General features: G+C 52.3%; 1 protein-coding gene across 1 annotated transcript; it reads right to left on the bottom strand.

The window, feature by feature from the left end:
• Positions 1–8700: 8700 nt before the first annotated feature.
• Positions 8701–23711, bottom strand: LOC119096222 (dimethylglycine dehydrogenase, mitochondrial-like). Its single transcript, XM_037219026.1, is given in 16 exon segments — positions 8701–8966; positions 9382–9486; positions 10405–10533; positions 10928–11061; positions 11568–11700; positions 11929–12091; positions 12428–12611; positions 12865–13104; positions 13673–13847; positions 13849–13873; positions 14967–15162; positions 15485–15638; positions 19449–19543; positions 21973–22177; positions 22519–22615; positions 23702–23711. Coding segments are annotated over 15 exon segments (2142 nt in total). The 5' UTR covers positions 22609–22615; positions 23702–23711; the 3' UTR covers positions 8701–8852.
• Positions 23712–23892: the final 181 nt, after the last annotated feature.

The following is a 23892-nucleotide window of genomic DNA, read 5'->3' as shown; positions in this document are numbered from 1 at the left end:
TCGACATTCCTGTGTGTTTTGTGTTTAACGCAGCCTTTTGGTCGTGAATGTTTTGAGTGTCATAGCAGACATCAATGCTATGCATCTGTAGCCACAGGCATGTGGGTTCACACCATTAGTCGAGTGATATTTTAGTTGTTCATTTATTTTGTTTATGTGATGTGGGTGTTACAACTATAGGCATACATGGATCTAGATAAGACAAGAGCGATAGCCATATTCCTTGGAGTAAAACCAGGAAAACGGAGATTAAGCTGCATTGACATTTCGGCAACATGCCTTTATCGAAACGAATTGCAGAAGTGAATTCGAAATGCCTGCCGATCATCCTACACCATTAGATCACCAGATCACCTACACTTACCTGTCTCTCCTATGCCGACTGTCTTACCTAAGTGCATAATGTTCCTCGCAAATGCACTTCACAACCTACTGTTTATGGATTGGTTAAACCCATGAGTTTTGGATTAATCCGGAGACTGAGCTGAACTGGGCAAGACAAGCCACAAACGACATACACTGAAACTGGAATGGGCACTGTATATGGAGTCCAGCAACATATCGGTAACGCAAGGAAAACATGAATGAACACTACAAAAACACCAGGGTTGTGGCCACGGCACCACTCGTGATGGATTAACAACAGTCGCATCCACACATATTTTACATGCGTCGCGTGATCGTTAGATATTCAACGTGAAAATTCCCACGTCCAACAATTAGAGAAAGTGACTTGTGTAGCCCACACACAAGAATTTGTGACCTTATTTCTCGTTAATCATGACGTGGTCAACATGATCGGACCCCCATATGTCAGAGACATGTGAGAGTCCGGGAAACACTGGCTGTAACTTGGGCGCGGAGACTTGTGAGCATCCACACCGAAAAGGTGTGATGCAGGGAAAGGGAAAATTGAGAGAACGGCTTAGTACTGTCAAGAACAACAGAGTAAGAGCTGGTACAGAAATGACATGTATCCTCCCCCAGCCGTTCTGGGCGGACGATTTCTGCCCAACATCCGTGGACTCAAGCTCCGACTGCACTCCTTTGCCTCTGCGCCCCAAATGTGATGGACTTAAGCTCCGACTGCACCCCCTGGTTTCTGCACCTCGAATGTGATGGAGCCCAAGCTGATGCATGAAACCGACCACACACCGGCTTTGCTCAACGGACGTGGCTTCGAGCCCTAGCATTATGGGAATGAGCGCCACTGCCGGGTGTTGGCCATTGTCAAGAACTGTAGGCCTTAGTGGCACACGCTGAGCCCGCCGCTGGCCGCCACAGGCGGGGCAGCGTCGGTCAGTCTGGCCACCACAGGCGGGGCAACACCGGTCAGCCTGGTCACCTCAGCCGAGGCGGCGTCCGTCAGCCTGGGTACTACAACTAAGGCAGCGTCCGTCAGCCTAGCCACCACAACTGAGGCAGCGTCCGTCAGCCTAGCCACCACAACTGAGGCAGTGCCCGTCAACCTAGCCACCGCAGGCGGAGCAGCGCCCGTCAGCCTGGCCACCACAGGCGGTGCAGCGCTCGTCAGCCTGGCCACCACAACTGAGGCAGCATCCGTCAGCCTAGCCACCACAGCCGAGGCAGCGCCCGTCAGCCTAGCCACCACAGGCGGGGCAGCGCCCGTCAACGCGTGTTCGCTGAGCGCGACGCGCGGGCAGCCAAACGCGCCGATGCTCCCTACGCCCAACTGCGTGATGCCTCAGTTTGATATAACGCAGGTTAAGTCATCCACTGTCTGATATGCGCGGGTATTAGATGTTCGATATATTGAAGAACGCTGTTAAGCCGTTCCATGGTGTACTCCTGGCACATTTTACACTGATCCGACATGTCGCAGGCCACGTTAATCAAGAAGATTTCTGATAGGCGCGGGTATTAGATGTTAGGTATATTGAAGAACGCTGTTAAACCGCTCCATGGTGTACTCCTGGCTCATTTTACATTGATCCGACATGTCGCAGGCCACATTAATCAAGAAGGTTTCTTCAAGCTCGCGTTCATAAATTCAACAGCTCAAAATGAATGTCACAGACATGCAGTGCCCCAAAAGCTCACGACTTTTGTCCGCAACCGCCAGAATGCAAGTGTGTCAAGACAGCCCACGGCACGGGTGGTAAAACTTGCCGACTTGGTGGACAAGGTCGGCCACAAAAATGCATTTTCAGCCAACGCTTGATGCCAAAAATGTTTTTGACCGACAATTTTGGTGACGGCCGCCACAAAACACTGCAGCGTGTATTTCGTAGCCTTACACGGGCTTTGATGGTTGCAAATTGCAAAACGCATGCAAGGCATGCCATGCAGCATCGCATTATTGTCCCATGGTGATTTGCAGTTCACTACTTTCTTCCAGATTCGTGATAACGGGTGGGGGGAAGAGGGGCACAGAGCTGACTAAGAGCCACTTGATGGGGGAACGCCCCTTCCCCTCGCACCTCCACGCACAAATCGCTGAATTCGGCTTAACTGTTTTCCACCGGATCCATTTGGTTTGTTTTATTTTGTATTTATATTTCCTTCACTGTTACGGGACCTGGAGCACCTACAGGAAAGCATAATTGTCTGTATTTTATTGAGGACAACAATTGATAACACAGTTGTAATTGCCTCATTCCTCTCAGAAAAAAAACAGGAGAATGAAGACATAGATCGGTTGATGTTTCGGAAACATGACCTCATCGAAACAATAGCAGAAGTCTTCAGCTATTGTTTCGATAAAAGCATGTTGCCGAAATATGAGCCACCTTTATCTCCATTCTCCTGCTTTTTTCTCCGAGGAATAAGGCTATTAGTGCCGTATTATCTACGTGAATGATGTTCCTCGCAAATGCACTGAATAACTTACGTGAAGACAAAACGTAACAAAAGAAGGGGTGTTGGGTGACATCAAGAAATAACGCACCGGTGCATTTCATTTTGCGATGGCTAGGTTGGTTCTTTCCAAAGAGATAAACCTCGGAGAATTTGTTGTTGTTGTTTTTTTTTTGTTTTTTTTGGGGGGGGTTCTACGGAGATATAAGGACCCCGTGCACGTTGACTGCGGATTGAAATAGGGTCAGCGAGTTACATGAGGTTGGCTAACCCATGTCCGCCTGGGTATGCTCAACGCTCTGTCAGAACCGATTAGTGATAAAACTTATGTAGCATGGTGATGGACATGCGCACTGCGAGTCTGAGCAGCCTAATCCAATGCAGCGATTTTATCTTTTCGTGCGGGAAAGAAAACCTCATGCAATTCACAAACACAGACTCCCATTGACACTGCCTACCATACTGGGCGTCACACATCCTGAGCTCTTGACGCTGCTCTTCGAATACCTATACAAAACCAATTTAGATAATTACATATAACAACGTCAGTGTTGCGAGGTTTTCAACAGCTCAATTGCCAGCGAGCAGGATTTTCTCATTGCCGTGAGGTTTTTTCCACGCACAATTCGGCCAAAACGTGCTGGTTTTCCTCATTTGCAAGGGTTTTTTTCCAAACATAATTCGGCGTACACGTGCTGGTTTTTCCCCATGGGCTTAGGAATCGGGTTTTTGTAGTTGTGACTTTTCCCAGATTACACTATACAGCACGACAAGGTCGCATCGGGCCGCTCTCCCCATTCAGTGTGGGGGGAGCGACCCGGTTCAGGTCGCTGACGGACACGACCGCCGTGCCGGGGGCCCGCCGTTTACCGTAGGGGGAAACCTTTGCTGCGATGGGGTGGTCGTCCGTTATCCAGACGTATGGTGATTGTTGAATACAGTGAATGTGTGCGTGTCTCGTGTTTTACTTTGCATTTGTTGCCGGACGAAATTAGCCGGTTTAACGTAGTATCGAGTGCGTTTTCTTGCATTCATACCGGACAGCATTAACCGGTTTAACGCAACGTAGCTTACCCCTGCCCTTTCCTTTGCGCCGGATGGCACAAGCCGGCTTAACGTAGCTTTTTGCCTCGCCTTAAGCCAGAAATAAGTTACCTCAGCCCCGGCTATGACTTTAGGTCGCCAGGGGAAAAAAGAAAAAGATGCGGTTGATGTATCCTCGCCCAGAGTTTCGATGCGGCAAGCGTTCCGCTGCGGTCTCCATTTCAGTGGTCGTGTTAGGTTACTTCCGGTGGTCCTAGGGTTTTGAAATTGACATGGAAATTGACATGCAACAACTCCTGAACTCGAAACAAAATGATGCTTACTAAAACATTTTAGGAGTAAGACCACTGGAAGTCATCTCTGGAAAAGGCGTACTTGTTTTACGTAATATTCCCCTGGGTAAGGAAGACGGACTTTTGGGATGTCAAATAACTCTGTAGGTAAAGCGCAGAAATGCCGGAGAACCTTGATAAGGCCCTCACTCAAAATTTTTTTGAGCGAAACCGGCAAACCGATACCGATGTGAGGTGTACGTACGTTTATGCCTATGCAACCTGCGTTTTGAAGGCAGTTCGGTACCTTGACTGAGGTAAGTGTTGTGACAATGCTTCCCAGCTGATATACTCGCGGTACAAATATGGGGGTGTGAGACGCCAAACCGAGCTCTTCGTTGTCAGTAAATTTGGAATCCTTGAAGGTGGGGGAAGTTGTAACCCAAAGCTTCGCTTTTGCATAATGTTACAGGAAACATTTTGTACGGTTTTAAGACATGTAGACGTCTGTGCGGAAAGAACCTGACGTTTAAAGACACAAGCTGACTTGTAAAGCCCTCTAGTACATGACGTTGAAAATCTGTCAATGGCTTTTTGAAACAGTTTACCTGGAAAGTATCACAAATAATCATATGCGGTAAGTTTTCTCTTCTCTCTTTAATTCCCTACTCTTGGATCTCCACAAATCTGTTCCTGGTGACATCGCTAGTGATTTCATGCATATACCAATTTTGCCTGTACTATGAAAAATATCGTGAAAAAGCCGTGTGCATGCAGCTGTCGTCCAAGCTCGGTACCCATGGCATTTTAGCTACATCACAGTACTATTAAAGACCTTATCACTCGACAGAAGACACTGATCGACCCTGGTTAGAAGGCGGTAAGTCGTCGCCACCACTTCCATTGATTTCAGCCGTACCTTTCTTAGTACTGACCATGGCTTTCTTCTGATAAAGCTGCAATGGTATCTCTAATATACATATATATATATATATATATATATATATATATATATATATATGTATATGTAGAATTATGCATATGTATATTATATGTGTATATGGGGATATATATGTATATATAGAATATTAAGGTAAGTGCTATTGTGTTTCGAGTTCAGGAGTTGTTGCATGTCAATTTCCATGTCAATTTCAAAACCCTAGGACCACCGGAAGCAACCTAACACGACCACTGAAATGGGGACTGCAGCGGAACGCTTGCCGCATCGAAACTCTGGGCGAGGGTACATCAACCGCATCTTTTTCTTTTTTCCCCTGGCGACCCAAGTCATAGCCGGGGATGGGGTAACTTACTTCTGGCTTAAGGCCAGGCAAAAAGCTACGTTAAGCCGGCTTGTGCCATCTGGCGCAAGGCAAGGGACAGGAGTAAGCTACGTTTCGTTAAACCGGCTAATGCTCCCCGGTATGAATGCAAGGAAACGCATTCGATACTACGTTAAACCGGCTAATTTCGTCCAGTAACAAATGCAAAGTAACGCACGAGACACGCACACATTCACTGTATTCAACAATTACCATACGTCTGGATAACGGACGACCGCCTCATCGCAGCAAAGGTTTCCCCGCACGGCAAACGGCGGGCCCCCGGCTCGGCGGTCGTGTCCGTCAGCGACCTGAACCGGGTCGCTCCCCCACACTGAATGGGGGGAGCGGCCCGGTGCGACCTTGTGTTGTGTGGTGTAATCCGGGAAATGTCCGAACTACAAAAAACCCGGATTGCTATACCAATGCGGAAAAACCAGCACTTTTATGCCGAATTGTGCTTAATAGAGATAGATGAGACGGCACTGTGTACAATATAGGTAAGACGGTATTAATAACTGTATTCCTGGGAGAGAAAAAAACAGGACAATGGAGATAAAGGTAGGTTCATATTTCGGCAACATGCTTTTATCGAAGCAATAGCAGAATACTTCTGCTATTGTTTCGATGAGGGTATGTTTCCGAAATATCAACCGATCTGTCTTCATTCTACTGGTTTCTCTGCGAGGAATAAGTCATTTACTACTGTGTTACCAATTATTGTTATTAATAAAATAAAGACAGAATGTGCTTTCCTGTAGGTACCCTAGGTCCTGTAACAGTAAAGGAAATATAAATACAAAATAATACAAACCAAATGGATCCGGTGGAAAACAGTTAAGCCGAATCCAGCGATTTGTGCGTGGAGGTGCGGGGGGAGAGGGCGTTCCCCATCAAAGGGCTCTTAGTCAGCTCTGTGCCCCCCCCCCCCCCATCCGTTATCACGAATCTGGAAAAAAGTAGTGAACTGCAAATCACCATGGGACAATAATGCGATGCTGCATGGCGTGCCTTGCATGCGTTTTGCAATTTGCAACCATCAAAGCCCGTGTAAGGCTGCGAAACACACGCTGCAGTGTTTTGTGGTGGCCGTCACCGAAATTGTCGGTCAAAAGCATTTTTGGCACCAAGTGTTGCGTGGATATGCATTTTTTGTGGCCGACCTTATCCACCAAGTCGGCAAGTTTTACCACCCGTGCCGTGGGCTGTCTTCACACACTTGCATTCAGGCGGTTCCGGGCAAAAGTCGTGAGCTTTTGGGGCACTGCATGTCCGCGACATGCCTTTTGAGCTGTTAAATTTACGAACACGAGCTTGAAGAAACATTCCTGATCAATGTGGCCTGCGACATGTCGGATCAGTGCAAAATGTGCAATGGGTACAGTATGGAACGGCTAAACAGCGTTCTTCAATATATCTAACATCTAACACTCGCACCTATCAGACAGCGGATGACTTAACCTGCGTTATATCGAACTGAGGCATCACGCAGTTGGGCGCAGGGAGCATCGGCGCGTTTGGCTGCTCGTGCGTCGCGCTCAGCGAACACGCGTTGACGGGCGCTGCCCCGCCTGTGGTGGCTAGGCTGACGGGCGCTGCCCCGCCTGTGGTGGCTAGGCTGACGGGCGCTGCCCCGCCTGTGGTGGCCAGACTGACGGGCGCTGCCCCGCCTGTGGTGGCCAGGCTGACGGGCGCTGCCCCGCCTGTGGTGGCTAGGCTGACTGGCCCTGCCTCGGCTGTGGTGGCTAGGCTGACGGGCGCCGCCCCGCCTGTGGTGGCTAGGCTGACGGGCGCTGCCCCGCCTGTGGTGGCCAGGCTGCCGGGCGCTGCCCCGCCTGTGGTGGCTAGGCTGACGGGCGCTGCCTCGGCTGTGGTGGCTAGGCTGACGGGCGCTGCCTTTGTTGTGGTGCCCAGGCTGACGGACGCTGCCTCGACTGGGGTGGCCAGGCTGACCGGTGCTGCCCCGCCTGTGGTGGCCAGGCTGACCGACGCTGCCCCGCCTGTGGCGGCCAGCGGCGGGCTCAGCGTGCCACTAAGGCCTACAGTTCTTGACAATGGCCAACACCCGGCAGTGGCGCTCATTCCCATAATGCTAGGGCTCGAAGCCACGTCCGTTGAGCAAAGCCGGTGTGTGGTCGGTTTCATGCATCAGCTTGGACTCCATCACATTCGGGGTGCAGAGACCAGAGGGTGCAGTCGGAGCTTACGTCCATCACATTTGGGGTGCAGAGGCTAAGGAGTGCAGTCGGAGCTTGAGTCCACGGATGTTGGGCAGAAATTGTCCGTTCAGAACGGCTGAGGGAGGATACATGTCATGTCTGTATCAGCTCTTACTCTGTTGTTCTTGACAGTATTAAGCCGTTCTCTCAATTTTCCCATTCCCTGCATCACGCCTTTTCGGTGTGGATGCTCACAAGTCTCCGCGCCCAATTACAGCCAGTGTTTCCCGGACTCCCACATGTCTCTGACATATGGGGGTCCGATCATGTTGATCACGTCATGATTAACGAGAAATAAGGTCGCAAACACTTGTGTGTGGGCTACACAAGTTATTTTCTCTAATTGTTGGACGTGGGAATTGTCACGTTGAATATCTAACGATCACCAGACGCATGTAAAATATGTGTGGTTGTGACTGTTGTTAACGCATCACGAGTGGTGCCGTGGGCACACCCCTAGTGTTTTTGTAGTTTTCATTCTTGTTTGCCTTGCGTTTCCGCTATGTTGCTGGACTCCACCTACAGTGACCAATCCAGTTTCATTCTATGTCGTTTGTGGCTTGTCCTGCCCAGTTCAGCTCAGTCTCCGGATTAATCCAAAACTCATGGGTTTAACCAATCCGGTCAGTGAGTTGTGAAGTGCATTTGCGAGGAACAATATGCACTTAGGACAGACAGGTAAGAAAACTGAAAAATGGCGTAGGATGATCGGCAGGCATTTTGAATTCACTTTTGCGATTCGCTTCGATAAAGGCATGTTGCCGAAATATCGATGCAGCTTTATCTCCATTTTCCTGGTTTTTCTCCAAGGAATATCCCTGTCGCTCCTATCTTATCTAAATCCATGTATGGCTATAGTTGTAACACCCACATCACATAAACAAAATAAATGAACAACTAAAATATCACTTGACTAAGGGTGTGAACCCACATGCCTGTGGCTATAGATGCATAACATTGATATCTGCTATGACACTCAAAACATTCACGACCAAAAGGCTGCGTTAAACACAAAACACACAGGAATGTCGAACCAGGCCCTCATATATTCCCGACACTTCGTATTGCACAGTACAAATCCCACCAAGGCATCACACAAAATTACACAATGAGCTTGTGTAGTGCATATCCATTGCACCACAGTGAGTAGAAAAATCCCCGCGTGGCTGGCTCCGTCTCTACTTGGCCTTGGCCTTGGTGGCCTTGCGCTTCAGCGCGTCTCTGGCCGGCTGAGTCAGCAGCGGAGGACCAGGCAGCACCACGGCGGGCCGCCGCTCGCCCAGCAGCGCCACCTGCCGCAGCGGCACCGCAGTATCAGTACGGACGGCGGCCAACGACGGCAGCGACAGCGGCGAGCGCGGCCAGCCCGCCGCCGGTCCGGGCCTGCTGCACGTGAGGTGGCGAAACGACGAAGGAGGGTAGGGACACACCAAACGTCATAATATGTAGGTCATGGCTTATTTCTTCTTGCGTTGGGACACTTGTTCGGCGCTGCCGGACGGTCTCGCAGCGTTATTAGAATAACACTGCGGGCAAGATATAGCCGTGTTTGCTTTCTGAAAAGCAAGGGTCCAGGGCCATTGCCACCATGCCTCTGAGCTGGGGAATGTTTGGCTTGTGTGCTGAACAGTTCACTCAGCCACTGCGTTGACACCGACCGGATTGGAAAGAATCGCACCTTACCAGGCCGCGCGCCCTTTCACTGACCTGCACCTCGGTGCCGGCGACGGCCAGGTACGGCGGCACGTACGCCATGGCCAGAGTCTGGCCGGTGTTGTGGCTGTAGCAGCCGGAGGTCGTGTTGCCGACCACCTGTCGGCAGCGAGGGGGGGGGGGTGGCACCGTCAGCAGTAGCGGTCCCCGCAAGAGATGTCTCCCAGAGCAGGCCGTTCAGTGTTTGCTTTGGTCTGAAATGCATAGTGCGTGCCACAGCCTCAACGTTGAATAGCTCGATCCAGAGGATCCTGAGCCTAATACGACCTTTCCCCATCTTCAGGATTTACAGCCGTGGCAGCCACATATCTATCCCATATCCCGGTCTGAAGCCTGTTGGAGTATCTGGTCACAGCCAGCTGCGAGCCTGCCGTTGTTAGAGCAGCGATGTGGGCAGCCGATGTCTGCAGTGGGTATAGTGGCCACTGTGTGGCTGTGATGAATCATAACTTGACCACCACTGGCCAAAAGTGTTGGAATCAAAAACAGCCGACTTACTGATCTAGCTGACGGTGCGACATTTGATCAATGTCAATGTGTTGAATCGTCGGCTGATCATCGAGATTTGCGGTGGTTGATCATAGAAGGCGGCATGCCAACAGACATACCGCCCTACTGCAGACAGACATACCCCGCTGTCCGCATTACCAATAAAGTGGCCGAGTCAAATGACTTCACTCGGGTCCCAGTCGGAATGCTGGTGTATTCTCCGAACCTGATTTTGGTTGGCATTCACTTTTGATATTAGAGTCTAAGTCTTAGTCAAAGTACGAATCAGAGTATAAGTGTCCTAAATCTGAGTCTCATCCCCCGGCCCGAGTATTCTGTCTTTTAAACTGCTCATTTCGAACCAAGCCCAAATCCACAATTTTTAACTAGTCAGGGAGTGCGAGTTCGACTGACCCGCATCAGATCCCCTTGACAATCAGAACAGCTCACTCGCGTCCGGGCATGAAAAGCTCTCGAGAGCGGACTCAAGTCGAGTCTGGACTGACTCGGCGTCTGACCGTACGTCACCTTGTCGTGCAGGTACACGGTCTCGTCGCCTATTGGGTCGACGTTATCACTGTCGATGCTGAGGTGCACCACCATCTTCTGCAGGCCCATCCGGCGACTCCGCTCCGCCGCCGCCTTGCCCACATACTCCTGCGCATGCCGCGCCGGGTTAGGCTACAGCTCTCAAGTTACCCGTACACAGAAGCTGCTCTCTGCGACGAACAGACCAGGTGAGTGGAGAGCTAGGATGCCAGGGTGCAAAGGATTGACGAACGCAGGCGGCACCAGTTTGTGAAGGGATGAGCACTCGACATGAACACTGCACCTCACACCCTTCTCAGCCACATCGCATATTGCATGGTCACAAAGAGATCAATGCGTCAGTTTGACAGTGAATTAACTGAAAGACTGCGTGGGCTGTGTTTGAGCCTGTCGCTTGAAACCCAAAGCAGCCGCTCAAACGCGAGCTCGTGCCACCACTGCAGCAGCGGCTGGCTGCTTCTGACTGTGGACACGAGGCTCGTCTCCGACGCGTCCCACTTGCCTTATCCGACCGTATAAACATGCCCAGCCCGGCCTCGTGCGGGCCGACGTCGCAGTTCATCTCAGAGCCCCATCCGCGGAAGCCCTTCTCGATGCGCATCACTCCCAGCGCGTGAGTGCCGAAGTCACCGATGCCTGGTGACGGGGACACAACGGTCGCGACGCTGACCAGCCGGCCGGACAGCGGCCGAATGGCGGTACGCCGGTGCCGGCGTCGTGGGACTCCGGAGAGCGGCACTCTTTGCAGTGCCAATTAGTTTTTTTTTCTGGACTGGGTTTACGCATTTTTGTTTGTATTCTGGACATTTAAAGCTGAGTTTACTACGATGCTCATCACACCAAGTCCAATGTGCACGCTAAGCATACTGTGTCCTGCAACGCCCTGTGCAACCTCGTCGATCTCGATCCTGCCAGAGTCATGGCATGGAGCCGTCCCGTTCACTGCCCTTCTCAGATCCGCTCCAATTTGTACTGTTCAGTGCGTAGTGGACGTACCCAAGTGTAGACTCCTCAACTGTGGTACGATGGTGTTACAATTACGCGCGCGCCAGCTGTTTATCCAAAGGTGATCTGTGTAACTAAACCGCACGCCTGATCTCGCCCCGCGGTCCCTGACAGCACCGAGAGTGAAGACTGCTCACCGAACTCCTTGCCGGCCTTCAGTATGGCTTCGTACAGGCGGCCGGTCTGCTCGCGTGGGTGGTAGAGCTCCCATCCCAGCTCGCCCGTGTACGAGATCCGCATGGCCAGGCTCTTCACCCCCGCCAGCTCGATCTGTCGGCAGTGTGCACGAGGGTCGTAACAGTCAGGCGGGGCTCGGATGGTGAAAGGTGAATTAAAATCATCAACAGCAGGCAGGCCTTGTCACAAGGCCTTTAAATGGTTGTCAAGTCCATAGCGTGCCGTCAATGTACGGCATGTTATCACGCATAGGCTGAGCGGTTACCCACTAGGGCAAAGCTCCCTTGCGAACCGGTTTCAAAAACATGGTCAGGTGATGACCTCTTTGACGCTAAGGAAGGGAAATTTGGAGACGTCGTGATCTGTGAGCTTCTTCAGAAGGTCCCAGCTCTTTGGCCCAGCAATGCTGAGGACACCAGTGGCCTCGGTTGCGTTCTCAAACGAGACGTTGAAGTTCTTTTGTCGCACCAGTTCGTTCAGCCACCTGTAACCAGTTTCATAAAGAGAAGTTACTACTTATGTTGGGTAGTGTTAGCTGAGTTATAGATTGGCATTCATCCATCGTTTCGGAAATTAAGAACTCCTTGAAAACCACCAGGGAGGTCAAATCACAAGGAAGGAGTCATGGTAAGGTGGTAAACATGTCAACAGACAACGACGAGGACGACACGGACGATAGCGTTGCGATTAGAGATTTCCGGATGCCGTCTTTACAAAAAAATGCCTTCAATGCGCATACGTAACTACATTCAAGCATACGCGACCCCATACAGCAGACTACACCGAGACACCACCCTAAGACGGCTGCTACATAACCAACCTGAGGTCATGGAACTCGCTGCCCGTGCCGGTGATGATGAGGAACCTCTCATCGGGGAGGGAGGTCAGGGTCAGCTCGGCCATGACCTTGCCCCCGGGGGTCAAGCAGTGCGTGATGCAGGTCCTCCAGGTGGCGGGTATCGTGTTCGCCGTGGCGTACTCCAGAAGTGCACGGGCGTCCGGACCTAGGTAGCGGAAGAGGGTGTTGCTGTTCAGACGGCCGTGACACCTGCAAACGCTTATCAATAGCACCGAAGTACACTCAAGTTGAGGGGGGAGTTCTGCAGATCTGCTATAGTAATTGTTGTGTAATTTGCTCGTTATTCGCGTCGCTACATGTGAGAAGAAGGCAAGCTTTCTCTTTCTGTCTTGATCGTTTCCTTATCCTCACGCGTCGCCAGGTCCGGCCCAACGCCTGAAACGTAAAGTCTGTCCCACCCGAGAGGTAGAACTTGGCGAAGGGCGTGATGTCGATGACGCCGACCCGCTCCATGACGGTGCGGCACTCGTCGCCGACCCGCTCGTGCCAGTTGGTGCGCTGGAAGCTGGGCCTGTACTCGGGCTCGGTGCCGGGCTCGGCAAACCACGCCGGCTGCTCCCACCCGGTGTGCTGCTCCATGGAGGCGCCGCGCGCCACCAGCTGCGCGTGAGCCCCGCTGACCCGGCTGGTGGGCCGACCTGCGATGAGGGGTCACGGTCACCGCCGGCCCGCGCCGCCCGCTGGGCATAGGTCGGTGGCGGGGAGGACGCAGAGTGGTGCAAGTCCGTGGGGGGATGTTGGTCTGCAGGCTAAAGTGGTAGCCGAGGTCATTACGTTACCATGGGAAATATGGGATGGGTCATGTAGCAGTTTGTGACCCGCGGGTACCTGGTTTAACGAGCAAAATTCATCGACAGATGTCAGCAGGTTTTATTTTCAACGTAAATGAATGGCTGGTCGCAGGAAATCCAATCATAGTTCAACGCGAGATGTCATACTTTATTCCGTCTTCCGTCTGTCACTCAACCCGCGACGCTACTGCCATCCGGAGCCCAAATCTAGACCAGAATGTCCCGGTCTGGACCATCTAGTCCCGCCCGGTTGGACAACAGGTTGTGCGGGCTATGAACACCGACAACGCACAGACGCTACAACGAACATCCGAGCTGTTCTGATTGCGGCAAGGGCAGAGCCGAAAGGCAGCCGGTTCAGCGGGGGGGGGGGGGGGGCGGGAGGCCCCACGCGCCAGTGTTCCGGATCACGCACCTGCCCAGCGCTCCTCACGCGGCAGGCCCAACGCTGTGTTCATGCCGTAGCTCTCGCGACACTTGGCCAGGCTGTAGCTGTCGGTGGTCCAGGGCCCGTAGCGGCATGGGTCCACCTCGATCAGGTCATACGGCGGCTCGCCCTGCTGTATCCAGTCGGCCAGGAACTTGCCCACTACCGCCGCCGTGCACGATACCGTACCTGGCAAGTGGCCACGAAGGGGGGGGGGGGGGGAGGCGGTGTTACGAGGTACGGAACACGATACCGTACCTGGTGAGGGGTGGAGTGATGAGCAGTGATGCGAGCCGTGGAACACGATACCGTACCTGGTGATGGGCTCGGAGGGATGAACAGTGTTACGAGCCGCGGCACACCATGCCGTGCTTGGTGAGAGTTGGAGGTATGAGCAGTGTTTCGAGCCGCGGAACACCACGCCGTACCTGGTGATGGGCTCGGAGGGATGAACAGTGTTACGAGCCGCGGCACACGATACTGTACCTGGGTGAGGGGTGGAGTGATGAGCAGTGATGCGAGCCGTGGAACACGATACCGTACCTGGTGATGGGCTCGGAGGGATGAACAGTGTTACGAGCCGCGGCACACGATACCGTATCTGGTGATGGGCTCGGGGGGGGGGGGAATGTGCAGTGTTACGAGCCACGAACACGATACCGTATCTGGTGAAGGGCTCAGGGGGGGGGGGGGGGATGAGCACTGATTACGAGCCTTCAACACGGCCGGGAAGGCGAGGGTGTGATATTGCATATGTACAAAGCCTTCAGAGGAGCAAGCGGTCGAGCTTAGAATTTCATTCGGTAGACGCACAATCCAGTCAGACAACACTCCCAGTCCAAATACAGGCTCAGCATCTTGGCAACATGCCCGCTTACACTGGAGCAATGCAATTTGTTTGGGGGCAGGTAACATACAACAAACGTAACAGGTACGCAGCGGTTGTGTGACGGTGACGAGCAGGACTGCTCCGCGTTTAGCGGCATCTCCAGGGAGGTCAGCGCAATCGTCCGATAGAATCGCCAGCTAACTGTCCGGCCGAGTCTACTTTACCAACCGTCTGCAATTGTGGCATCCGCTAGTCACCGTCTGCGGAGCCAGCTGTTCAAGGATGTTTGACCGCAGCCTGCCACCAAAGCCAGGACATACTTCCCACGTGATGTCAGTGTTAGACTGTCCAGCATTTGTCCAATCTCAAGGCATTGTACCTCTTGTTCAAAATAGCCTCTTCGTCCTCACGAAATACCCGAGCAGCTTCCCTCCTCATGCGCCCATTTCTCACCCGAAGCCGACGGCGGCCCACATGTTGGGTAGCAGTGTGGGGCCCACCATGGGCAGCACGTCCGGCGAGTAGGTGATGGGTCCGTTCACTACGCTCTGGATGCTCGCCTCAGCAAAACAGGGCAGCAGCTCCATGGCCATTTCTAGGTTGGGCTCAATGCGGTCCAGATCCGGCGGGAACAGTTCGCGACCGAACCCTAGCGGCAATAAACAGAAACTATTGTTGCCACAATGGATGGCAGGTGTCGACAAAGTCATGACCCTGTGAACATGTGACATCACCGGCATGCAAGATCGCCACGCCCTGTTTAGTTCCGCACGGCCATGTAATGTGGGTGGAGACCAAGGCTGTCAACAATTGTGACATGCCAAGTGAATCTGACATCAGCGACGATGTGAACACTTTGTTTTCATTGGTCTCAGGCCGGCTACCATCAAGCGCACGGCAAGCTGTCTTCACGCGCGCCGTTTCGCACCGCGCCTCTCCGATCAGGAGGCGCCCCCCGTCCCGGCGCGTACCTGGCCGGACGCCCCTCAGGACCCAGTCCTCGGAGAGACTCATGCGGTCCGGGTGTTCATAGGGCCCGATCAGAAGGCCGTCCCGCTCCTGACGGACATAGTAGGAGCCCTCCAGGTGGCGCAGCACCGGAAACTCACGCTTCAGCGCCTTGACCTGGCGACCACACAGCACGGGTCAAGACCACGGCGGATAGCCGGCGTTGAGGAAGTTAGGATGACGAGGGGAAGAGAGAGAGCGAGAAAGAAAGATGGACGTGTGCGCGCACGCACGCACGCACGCACGCACGCAAATTATATATATATATATATATATATATATATATATATATATATATATATATATATACCACGGTATAGACATCGCTAAACTGTGGATACCGTCAATGGTTGGTTAAGCCAGGCTAATCTAAGATATTCCAGCCATCACGCACGAGGGCATGATGAACCTTGCTCGACGGTGCTGATTGCCCAAAAAAAATAACTTTCCTTACGTCAGAACCAGAGGCCAGCACATCTATCGAATTCAGCGTAAATATGCAGATGGGGACGCGGCCAAGGATGTGAGGCGCTGACACAGCACGCATGGTAATCGTTTTCTCCCTGCAAAGTTTACTGAAGTAGCGTGCTCGCTGCAGATACCCACTGAACAAATTCATAAAGCTTGTTCCGATACGGTTTGGGGGCTCTCCCGCCATCGACGCCCACGTCTCAAGCCGTCACACCAGTACGCAATATCCGCGGAACTCTGACGCAGTCCGTCCCGCGTGTTTCCAAGAAGAGCGACCGCGTCTTCCAGTGGGAAGATAGCGGTGCGGCGTGGTAGGCCTAAGGTCGACCTGAGGCAGGTCTCCGTTCTACACAACGCTTTTCAGCTCAGTATTGGGAGTAGGCGCTGCGGACGCCGGCACTTGGCTCCCTTCGAGGTGCGCCAGCCACGTCACGAGCGCCGACTCGACCGGGGTCGCTCGGCGATCGTGGTGAACGGGCATTCTGACTTGCCTGGCTTTCACTAAAACGCTTTTGTGAATTGCTGTGCTGACACTAACGCTAGTCTATCTCTCCATTTTCCTGTTTGTTCTACCAGGGATGAGACTATCAGTCCCGTGTTATTTAAATGCATGATGCTCCTTGCAGATGTTCTTAAGAACATGCGTAAACGCTTTTGACCTAACTGGCTGGTAACTGTCGTATTTAACGGCACATTGTCTTGTTGACAGAAACACCAAAAGCTCCTAGCCCCCGACGCTACTTTTTTAAGCACGTGAGCAGGTTAAAGTGCACCCCTCCCCGCAGCCGTGCAAACTTTGCTGCATACTGTATGTCACTGAGTATCTATCCCACGCCTGACTACGTCGTGACTTGGTCATACAGTACGATTGCTGCACCGGAACTGCTGAATTGCCAGCTCGTCCAATCACCAACTATCGTGTTGTGCACACCAGATAGTGGGGGTAGATAGTTACAACAAATAACTCGGGAATGCGTCTTACAGCTTGGCGGTGCATTCCTTGGCGGAGCGCGAGTTGCTAGCAACTCAGCCTCGAAAATAATATTTCATCCCAGAGTATAACAAGAAAAGACCAAGTATGGCGAAAATGAACGCCCTGGTAACTGCTAGTCAAACATGTATTTTCAAAAAGAGTTGGAAACACTGAAACACTGCCAAGAAAGGTTCGTTCACTGGTCAAATGTGCGGTGTTCATTGGCATGGGGCCAACCTACAGGCTGCGAGTTGCTATGTTTATGTGTAGAGAGTCGATCAAAATAACTGCTTTCACCTTGCTTTCAGTCACCGCCATCACTAATCGGGTGTTATATGCGAGGGCATCTCCTGCGACGGTGGAAGCGATCACGGCTTATATGCAGACTGATCTAGCAGCACTGGCCCGATGCCAAGACAACCGCCAGTCGACAGGGTCCATTAGGTCCAGATTCAGATTCAGACAGGGTCCAGATTAGACCCTTTCTCGAACCCCCGTGTCATCACCGCCAAGGCTATCACACTTGAACCCAAACGAAAGGTACCGTGAACGACCTGTTTTACGTTCGGGAACCAGAACGTTTTAAACCTTAGAGGAATGGGCCAAACTTCTAATTTTCATCATTTTTATCTTCCTAAAGCACGAAACAAAAATCTGAATCTGCAGTTCTGAAATTCCGACAAACTGTGGATACCTGACAGATCATCACTTTTACATTTCGGGTTTGGATGCATGCTGCATGCTATATCCTTTTGGCCGATACACACTAAAAATTCTTGCATGACAAGCGGCGGATCTCTCCAACAATTTCTGAAAGTGAACCAGAGGTTGGTGTTTGTGATGTGTTGGTGAGGCGCCCTCCGTCACACCTGACACCTGACGCTCTCTGGTTGAGGGTCACCTGACACTTGACACACTCCAGCTAAGTCGCACCTACACCTCACACCCTCCGGCTTGATGTGCACCTGACACCTGACACCCCCCCCCCCCCCCCCCGGCTGCGGTGAAACCTGACACCTGACACCCTTCCGGCTCAGCGGCATCTGCTATTTACACTGGTTGTCCAGCGAAATAGTGAAACTTAAAGCGCATTTCAGCGCCATGGGAACACGATTGGGAAGGCCGACACGCCCCGTTGCTTCACCCCCTTGGTCCGCCCTTGATCATTATGAAAACGTCATCACCCAGTACTCAGCGACACCCGAGCCCTACACGCCGGCACGCACGTGTCGGTAAGCTCGCCAACTGGCCAGAGGGGTGCGCAGGTGGAAGGGGACGGGAACATTGCGGCGCGGAGGGGGAGGGGGATTTCGCATTGGCTGGTCGGGAGGGAGAATTGGTGGTGTGGCATCATTCACACCGTTGACTTCTGCCGCCTTGGAATTTCAGGAAAAACGCGCGAACGATTGCTTTGCTTTTGAACGACGAGCTTGGATTAATTTGTGGGTGGACAGATATAAGGCGCAGACGTAGTGAATCACTCGGAGATATTCGAAGAGAAGCCAGAGGGCGGGGGTGTATTGCCCCACCCGCTTCCAGTGCGCGTGGTAATGCTTCTGCAGCCTTGTACCAGTTATAACCGGAAACATCCCGAGGTCCGTGTTTACCTTCCGCCAAAATGTTAGTTCAATGTCCGGACGACATGCGGCCATCTGCCACTCGACAGGGTTCTAATGCGGCTCCTGGTGAAAAGGACGGTCGCAGGCGCGTAACCGACGAGAGGGGGCAGACCAGGGCGCCATTTCCCTGAAGCCTCGCGTTGCCGCTCTAGCGCTAATGAGAATTTCATTGTTCTATTTATTGTTCCACGATGCATATTGTTGCATTGTTGATTTGCTCCACGGCATTGCCCGTCTTGTCAACCTGTCACCTACTATGTGTTCAGAGATAGGCCAAAAATGTCGGCCAGTCCCTCAGTTCACCAAGACCGGCAGGCACGCGAGCAGTAAATCCACGCTACTTAAGCGGGCGGCGGGTTGCTCAGGGAATAAGGAGACTATTCCCCACAGCTCGGAGCAAGTACCGTCTGGCTCCCAGGCCGCTATATTCGCTCAGGAATGCTTTCGGTGCAACACCGTCATTTATGCCGCTCTCGGTTTTACGTCAATTGGCGACTCCTGTGCACAAATTTGACCCCCTCAACATCCGCACGCCTACTGCTGGTCGTCGCAGATAGCGCACAGTTGCGGAACACCCAGAATCAGGCTTGCAGCGCCACGATTAGCAAACTCACAGCAATTTAAGCATGCTGAGAACGACAGACCCTGGATTTCTTGTCGAAATCGGAGGCCTGACTACCCTGCTCCCTCCCACTATGAAAATCCTGGTCGTGTCGTCGCAAAGAAGGTATATTTTGGGGCCCAAGCTTCCAATAAATTATTGCAGCATTTCATAACTTTGCGTCTTCCGCAAGCAATGCTCTTTGAACAGCCCTGCTGCCTCGCCGCTAAGCCCTGCCTGAGTGTTCCGTTCTGCAGCTTTACCTCTGGTATGGAGGACGTCACCACGTACTGGTGGTGGATGGGCACCAGTGGGAGGTCCTCGCCGGCCATCTTCCCGACCTCCTTGGCCCAGAACCCTGCGGCACACATGCAAGCCGATCAAACCAGGCCAGCGACCTTCTGCCGGCGGGGTCGGAGGTCGCTCGACCTATTCAACGCTACCCAGCCCCAATCGTGACAAGAGTTAGGCGCCAGGCGGCGAGGACAGAAAAACGCAGGCAGGCAGAAACAGAACGAGGTCGGCGCCGGCACCAACCGCTTTTTGTTAGCGGAGGTCAGGACGAGTGAAGCCAGTCGGGTTCTGTGTCACGCGGAGGCACCCGCCCGTGGTGCACGCAAAAAGATGTCACTTACCCGGCGACGTCGCCGCCACGGCACCGTATTGAACGTGACAGTGCCGTCACTGGGTGGAGCTAGCATCACGCTTGGCCGATGGGTTTGATTCTGTTTGTCCACCGCTGTGTCATGTCATAACGCTATAGGAGTAACAAAGCATGAAAACATCAAAGAAAAAACTAGTAGCGATGGTGTCAGCGTATTCATGCTTCAAACAAAATCCTAAGGCTGCCTTAACACGCGCTCGGGCGGGGGTCAAATTTGACCAAATTTTGACAAAAAAACATCAAAATTGACCCTGAAGTATTTCCGGAATGGTTTCTGAACAGCGGGGCGTAGCCGCGCCAAATTTTGCATAGCTGTAGACAATCTAATAGCAGATCGTTTGGTAGAATAAATTTAGACTTGCCTTTGCAAAATCGCTGACCTATGACAGGTCAAAGTCAGTCCATGGTTTCAGGAAGGTAATTTCAAGGAAATAATTTAATCTGATGCAACAACGGAGAGTTAGACGAAGCCATACATCTTGAGATTCTTTCTTAGGCAACACAAACATTGAATGAGCAAATGACGTTGACCTTGGGTCAAGCGTGAAGGTCAGGCCAAGGTCAAAACCAACCTGTGTTATTTCTCCAGGGCTTGCCGTATGGAATAGTTTCTGGGGTTCATTTCGAATTTTTTGAAAACAGCAGCCGCATTATACATCTTTCATAGATGCATTAAAGGTTAGAATAGGTCACTGACCTAGAATGGCCCAGGTCAACATTTGGTTTTTAAGAACATATTACCTAGCGTAATCTTTGTCGGTTATCCAAATGCAAAACTCAAAGCGGTCGTGTATGATTTTGGTCACCATGACCTTCAAAATGTCAAAAAATCTCACTGGCCTTTGATGAGCATGTGATCTCTTGCTTAAAACAGTCATCTGGGTTTTGGGGCCCTTTTGCGACCAGCCTGGAATTTAACCTTGTTTGTCCTTATTTGACCCGAAGGTCATAACCTAGAAACATCAAACTTTGACCTAAGTGAGTTCACGTACAGGTTAACGCACTCCGCGAATTTGATATCCCTAGCTCTCTTAGTTCCTGAGATCTCAGTGGGTCAAATTGACCCCCCACCCGAGCGAAGGGTATCCAACCGACCAGCCGGGCGCGTGTTAAGTGCTGCCCGATGTCATCAAACGGCTCTAGATTAATATTGTGCAAGGGACGCTGACGTAATCAAACAATGACGTAATTTGGAACATGTTTGCTGATAAGTGACTTTTCGTCATCCAGGGAAGTTTTTCAGCTTTATGAGCACACCAGTAGTCAGAAGTAAGTTTTTTATCACATCTGCTGCTTGCCTCAATATATACAAACATGGAATATTCCCTTTAACCATTTGACAGTGTAATTGCTTGCCAGTAGTCGCTCAGCGTTTAATCCATGAGCCTTAATTCAAAACTGATCTCGCGTTTATGCTTGGCATGAATGCTGAGTGAGAGTGATTGATCCATTTGCTCTGATTAGGTGCGTGGTGCTCCTGTTTTTACTTTTTTAGTGACATGGCGACGTTTGGTGACATGGTGACTCAAGGCTTTGACATGTTCCAAGGTGGAACTGAAATATTCAGCTACGATAACGCTATGGATATTGTCATCGCGAGCCGACAATGTCATGACATAGCACATGACACGATATGTGCCAACCGCCATTGTCCGTAGAGGAAATGGTAATCAGGCCTCAAGTTTGACCCACTTTCCTCATAACTGACCGCCTCACTGCGCGTCAGCGAGCAGCCCTGAAACATTACTTTCAAGCTATTGGTTGTAAAACGCCAGCGATGCATATTCCATCTTAACGTGAACATTACATCGCCTCGGTGTTCCAACGTTTATGCTAGCGCGAAGCGGAGACATCATAGATCCGCTGCGTGTACACAAGTGTGTTTTTCTGAACCTTTTGACATCTGGGTGCGGTAGATGAAGAGGGTATCCACGGCTTGCGCGTCACGCCTGACACGGCGACAGCCGTCACCCCAAAAGTGTCAGAAGCACGGCGTCAAGCGTCGGCAAGCCAGCTGGTGATCTGGGTCAAAACACGGCGGAATATGTCTCACTTATTCCACGCCCCCCCCCCCTCCCCCCTCCCACCCCCAGCCCCGCTTCATTCAGCCCATCCCAGCTGACCTGCGGCGTTCACCAGCCGCTGGGCACGCAGTGTGCCCTGGGGTAGCGTGACCTCCCAGCGGCCGTCCTCGAGCAGCCGGAGGGCCGTGACCTCGGAGTGGGGGCGCACGGTGGCGCCGTAGAGGCGGGCGCCGGCCGCCAGCGCCTGGGTCAGCGAGTACGGGTCGATGTGGCCGTCGTACGGGCTGTACAGGCCTCCCTTGATCTGCGGATAAGGTGGCGCATTGGCGGCGTTTTTGTACGCAAGTAACACTGAAGGTGGAAAAAAATGGACGTGGAACAGCACATTTCAAGCCACGCCGAGCTTGGCTTAAGTTTTAGTTTTGACACATATGTGTTGAATGAAATCATTGGGACACCTTGGTCCAAATAGGACCTAAAACTTCTTTCAAAGGCGTATTGGTGTGGGTTGTGGATCTTAATCTGACCGCCTGGATTTATTAGGGCCGTAAAAATTGCGCATGCGAAGATTCCAGTTCAAACGTCGCGAAAACATTCCATGGCTGTTGGCTGAGTTCCATGATAATGTCCGAATCGGCTACTTACGCCTTCCATGTTGAGTATGGGACAGAGGTCGTAGACTTCGTCGGGATTGGCGATCTTCTGTGGGTTCTTCAGGTGACCCGAGCGGCTCATCTGGAACCTGTTGTGAGCCATGGACGTTGGCAGTGCAAGCGGTCGCTGCCAACGCAATAACGCTGACACAACGGTTCCATATAAAAGGTCGGTAGGCAATACGAAGCGTCGCGTCATATGACCTTTAAAATACAGGTTTTACGGGCTATTAGTGGTTGGTGTTTTTGTCGGTTCGCTTGGTTGTGAGCGAAAATTTGCCTAGAGAATTCTTCGGCACTGCGGTTCACATCAGGCAGATTAACAAAATATTACAGAGGTTACCAACATTAAGAGATGTGACACTGGAAAGGTTTGCTTTGTTAGAACCTGACCTTTGTATGAAGATGTCGCCAACAAAGATTGAAAGATAAGTTGTGTGAAAATAGAATGAGCTGTAGCAAGTCGCAACGTTCATGGCCGACAGATCGCGGTGAGTGGATATATGGTTACGTTGTACGACTCACGTCTCGCCTCGCCTAGCATGCACAGCGCAGTGGGCAGTGCACAACATTGTCCACAGTGACCTGAACTGACCTGACCTTGTCCAGCTCTACCCGCTGACCTGACGTTCTCCTGCTCTACCCGCTAACCTAAGCTCGTCCAGTTCCGCCCATTGACTTGGCCTCGTCCGTCTCCGCCCATGATCTGACCTCGTCTACCTCCGTCACTGACCTGACCTCGTCCAGCTACACCCATTAACCTTACCTCGCCTAGCTCCACCCGCTGACCTAAGCTTGTTCAGGCCCGTCCACTGATCTGACCTCATTTAGCTCCGCCTACCAACCTGACCTCGTCCAGCTCTGCCCACTAACCTGACCTTGTCCCGCTCTGCCCACTGACCCGAGCTCGTTCAGCTCTGCCACTACCCTGAGCTCGTCCAGCTCCGCTCATGCCCTGAGTTCGTCCAGCTCCGCCCACTGCCCTGAGCTCGTCCAGCTCCGCCCACTGCCCTGAGCTCGTCCAGCTCCGCCCACTGACCTGAGCTCGTCCAGCTCCACTGCCTTGAGCTCGTCCAGCTCCGACCACTGCCCTGAGCTCGTCCAGCTCCGCCCACTGACCTGAGCTCGTCCAGCTCCGCCCACTGCCCTGAGCTCGTCCAGCTCCGCCCACTGACCTGAGCTCGTCCATGCGTCCTCGTCGTGCGCCAGACGTAGACTACCACACCGGTGAAATCCCACCTGCTGGCCCGTCTCCTGCTCAATCTGGCTGTACAGGTTCATGCTGGAACGGTGGTCCCACATGGGGGGTCGTGAGCATGGCCACGGTCGGAATCTGCGTTGGTTCTCCGCGTCTGACGCGAGACCT

Source organism: Pollicipes pollicipes, unplaced genomic scaffold, assembly GCF_011947565.3.
Source record: "Pollicipes pollicipes isolate AB1234 unplaced genomic scaffold, Ppol_2.1 Scaffold_4295;HRSCAF=5057_pilon_pilon_pilon, whole genome shotgun sequence".
NCBI lineage: Eukaryota > Metazoa > Arthropoda > Thecostraca > Pollicipedomorpha > Pollicipedidae > Pollicipes > Pollicipes pollicipes.
This window is presented reverse-complemented; position numbering and strand designations above follow the sequence as displayed.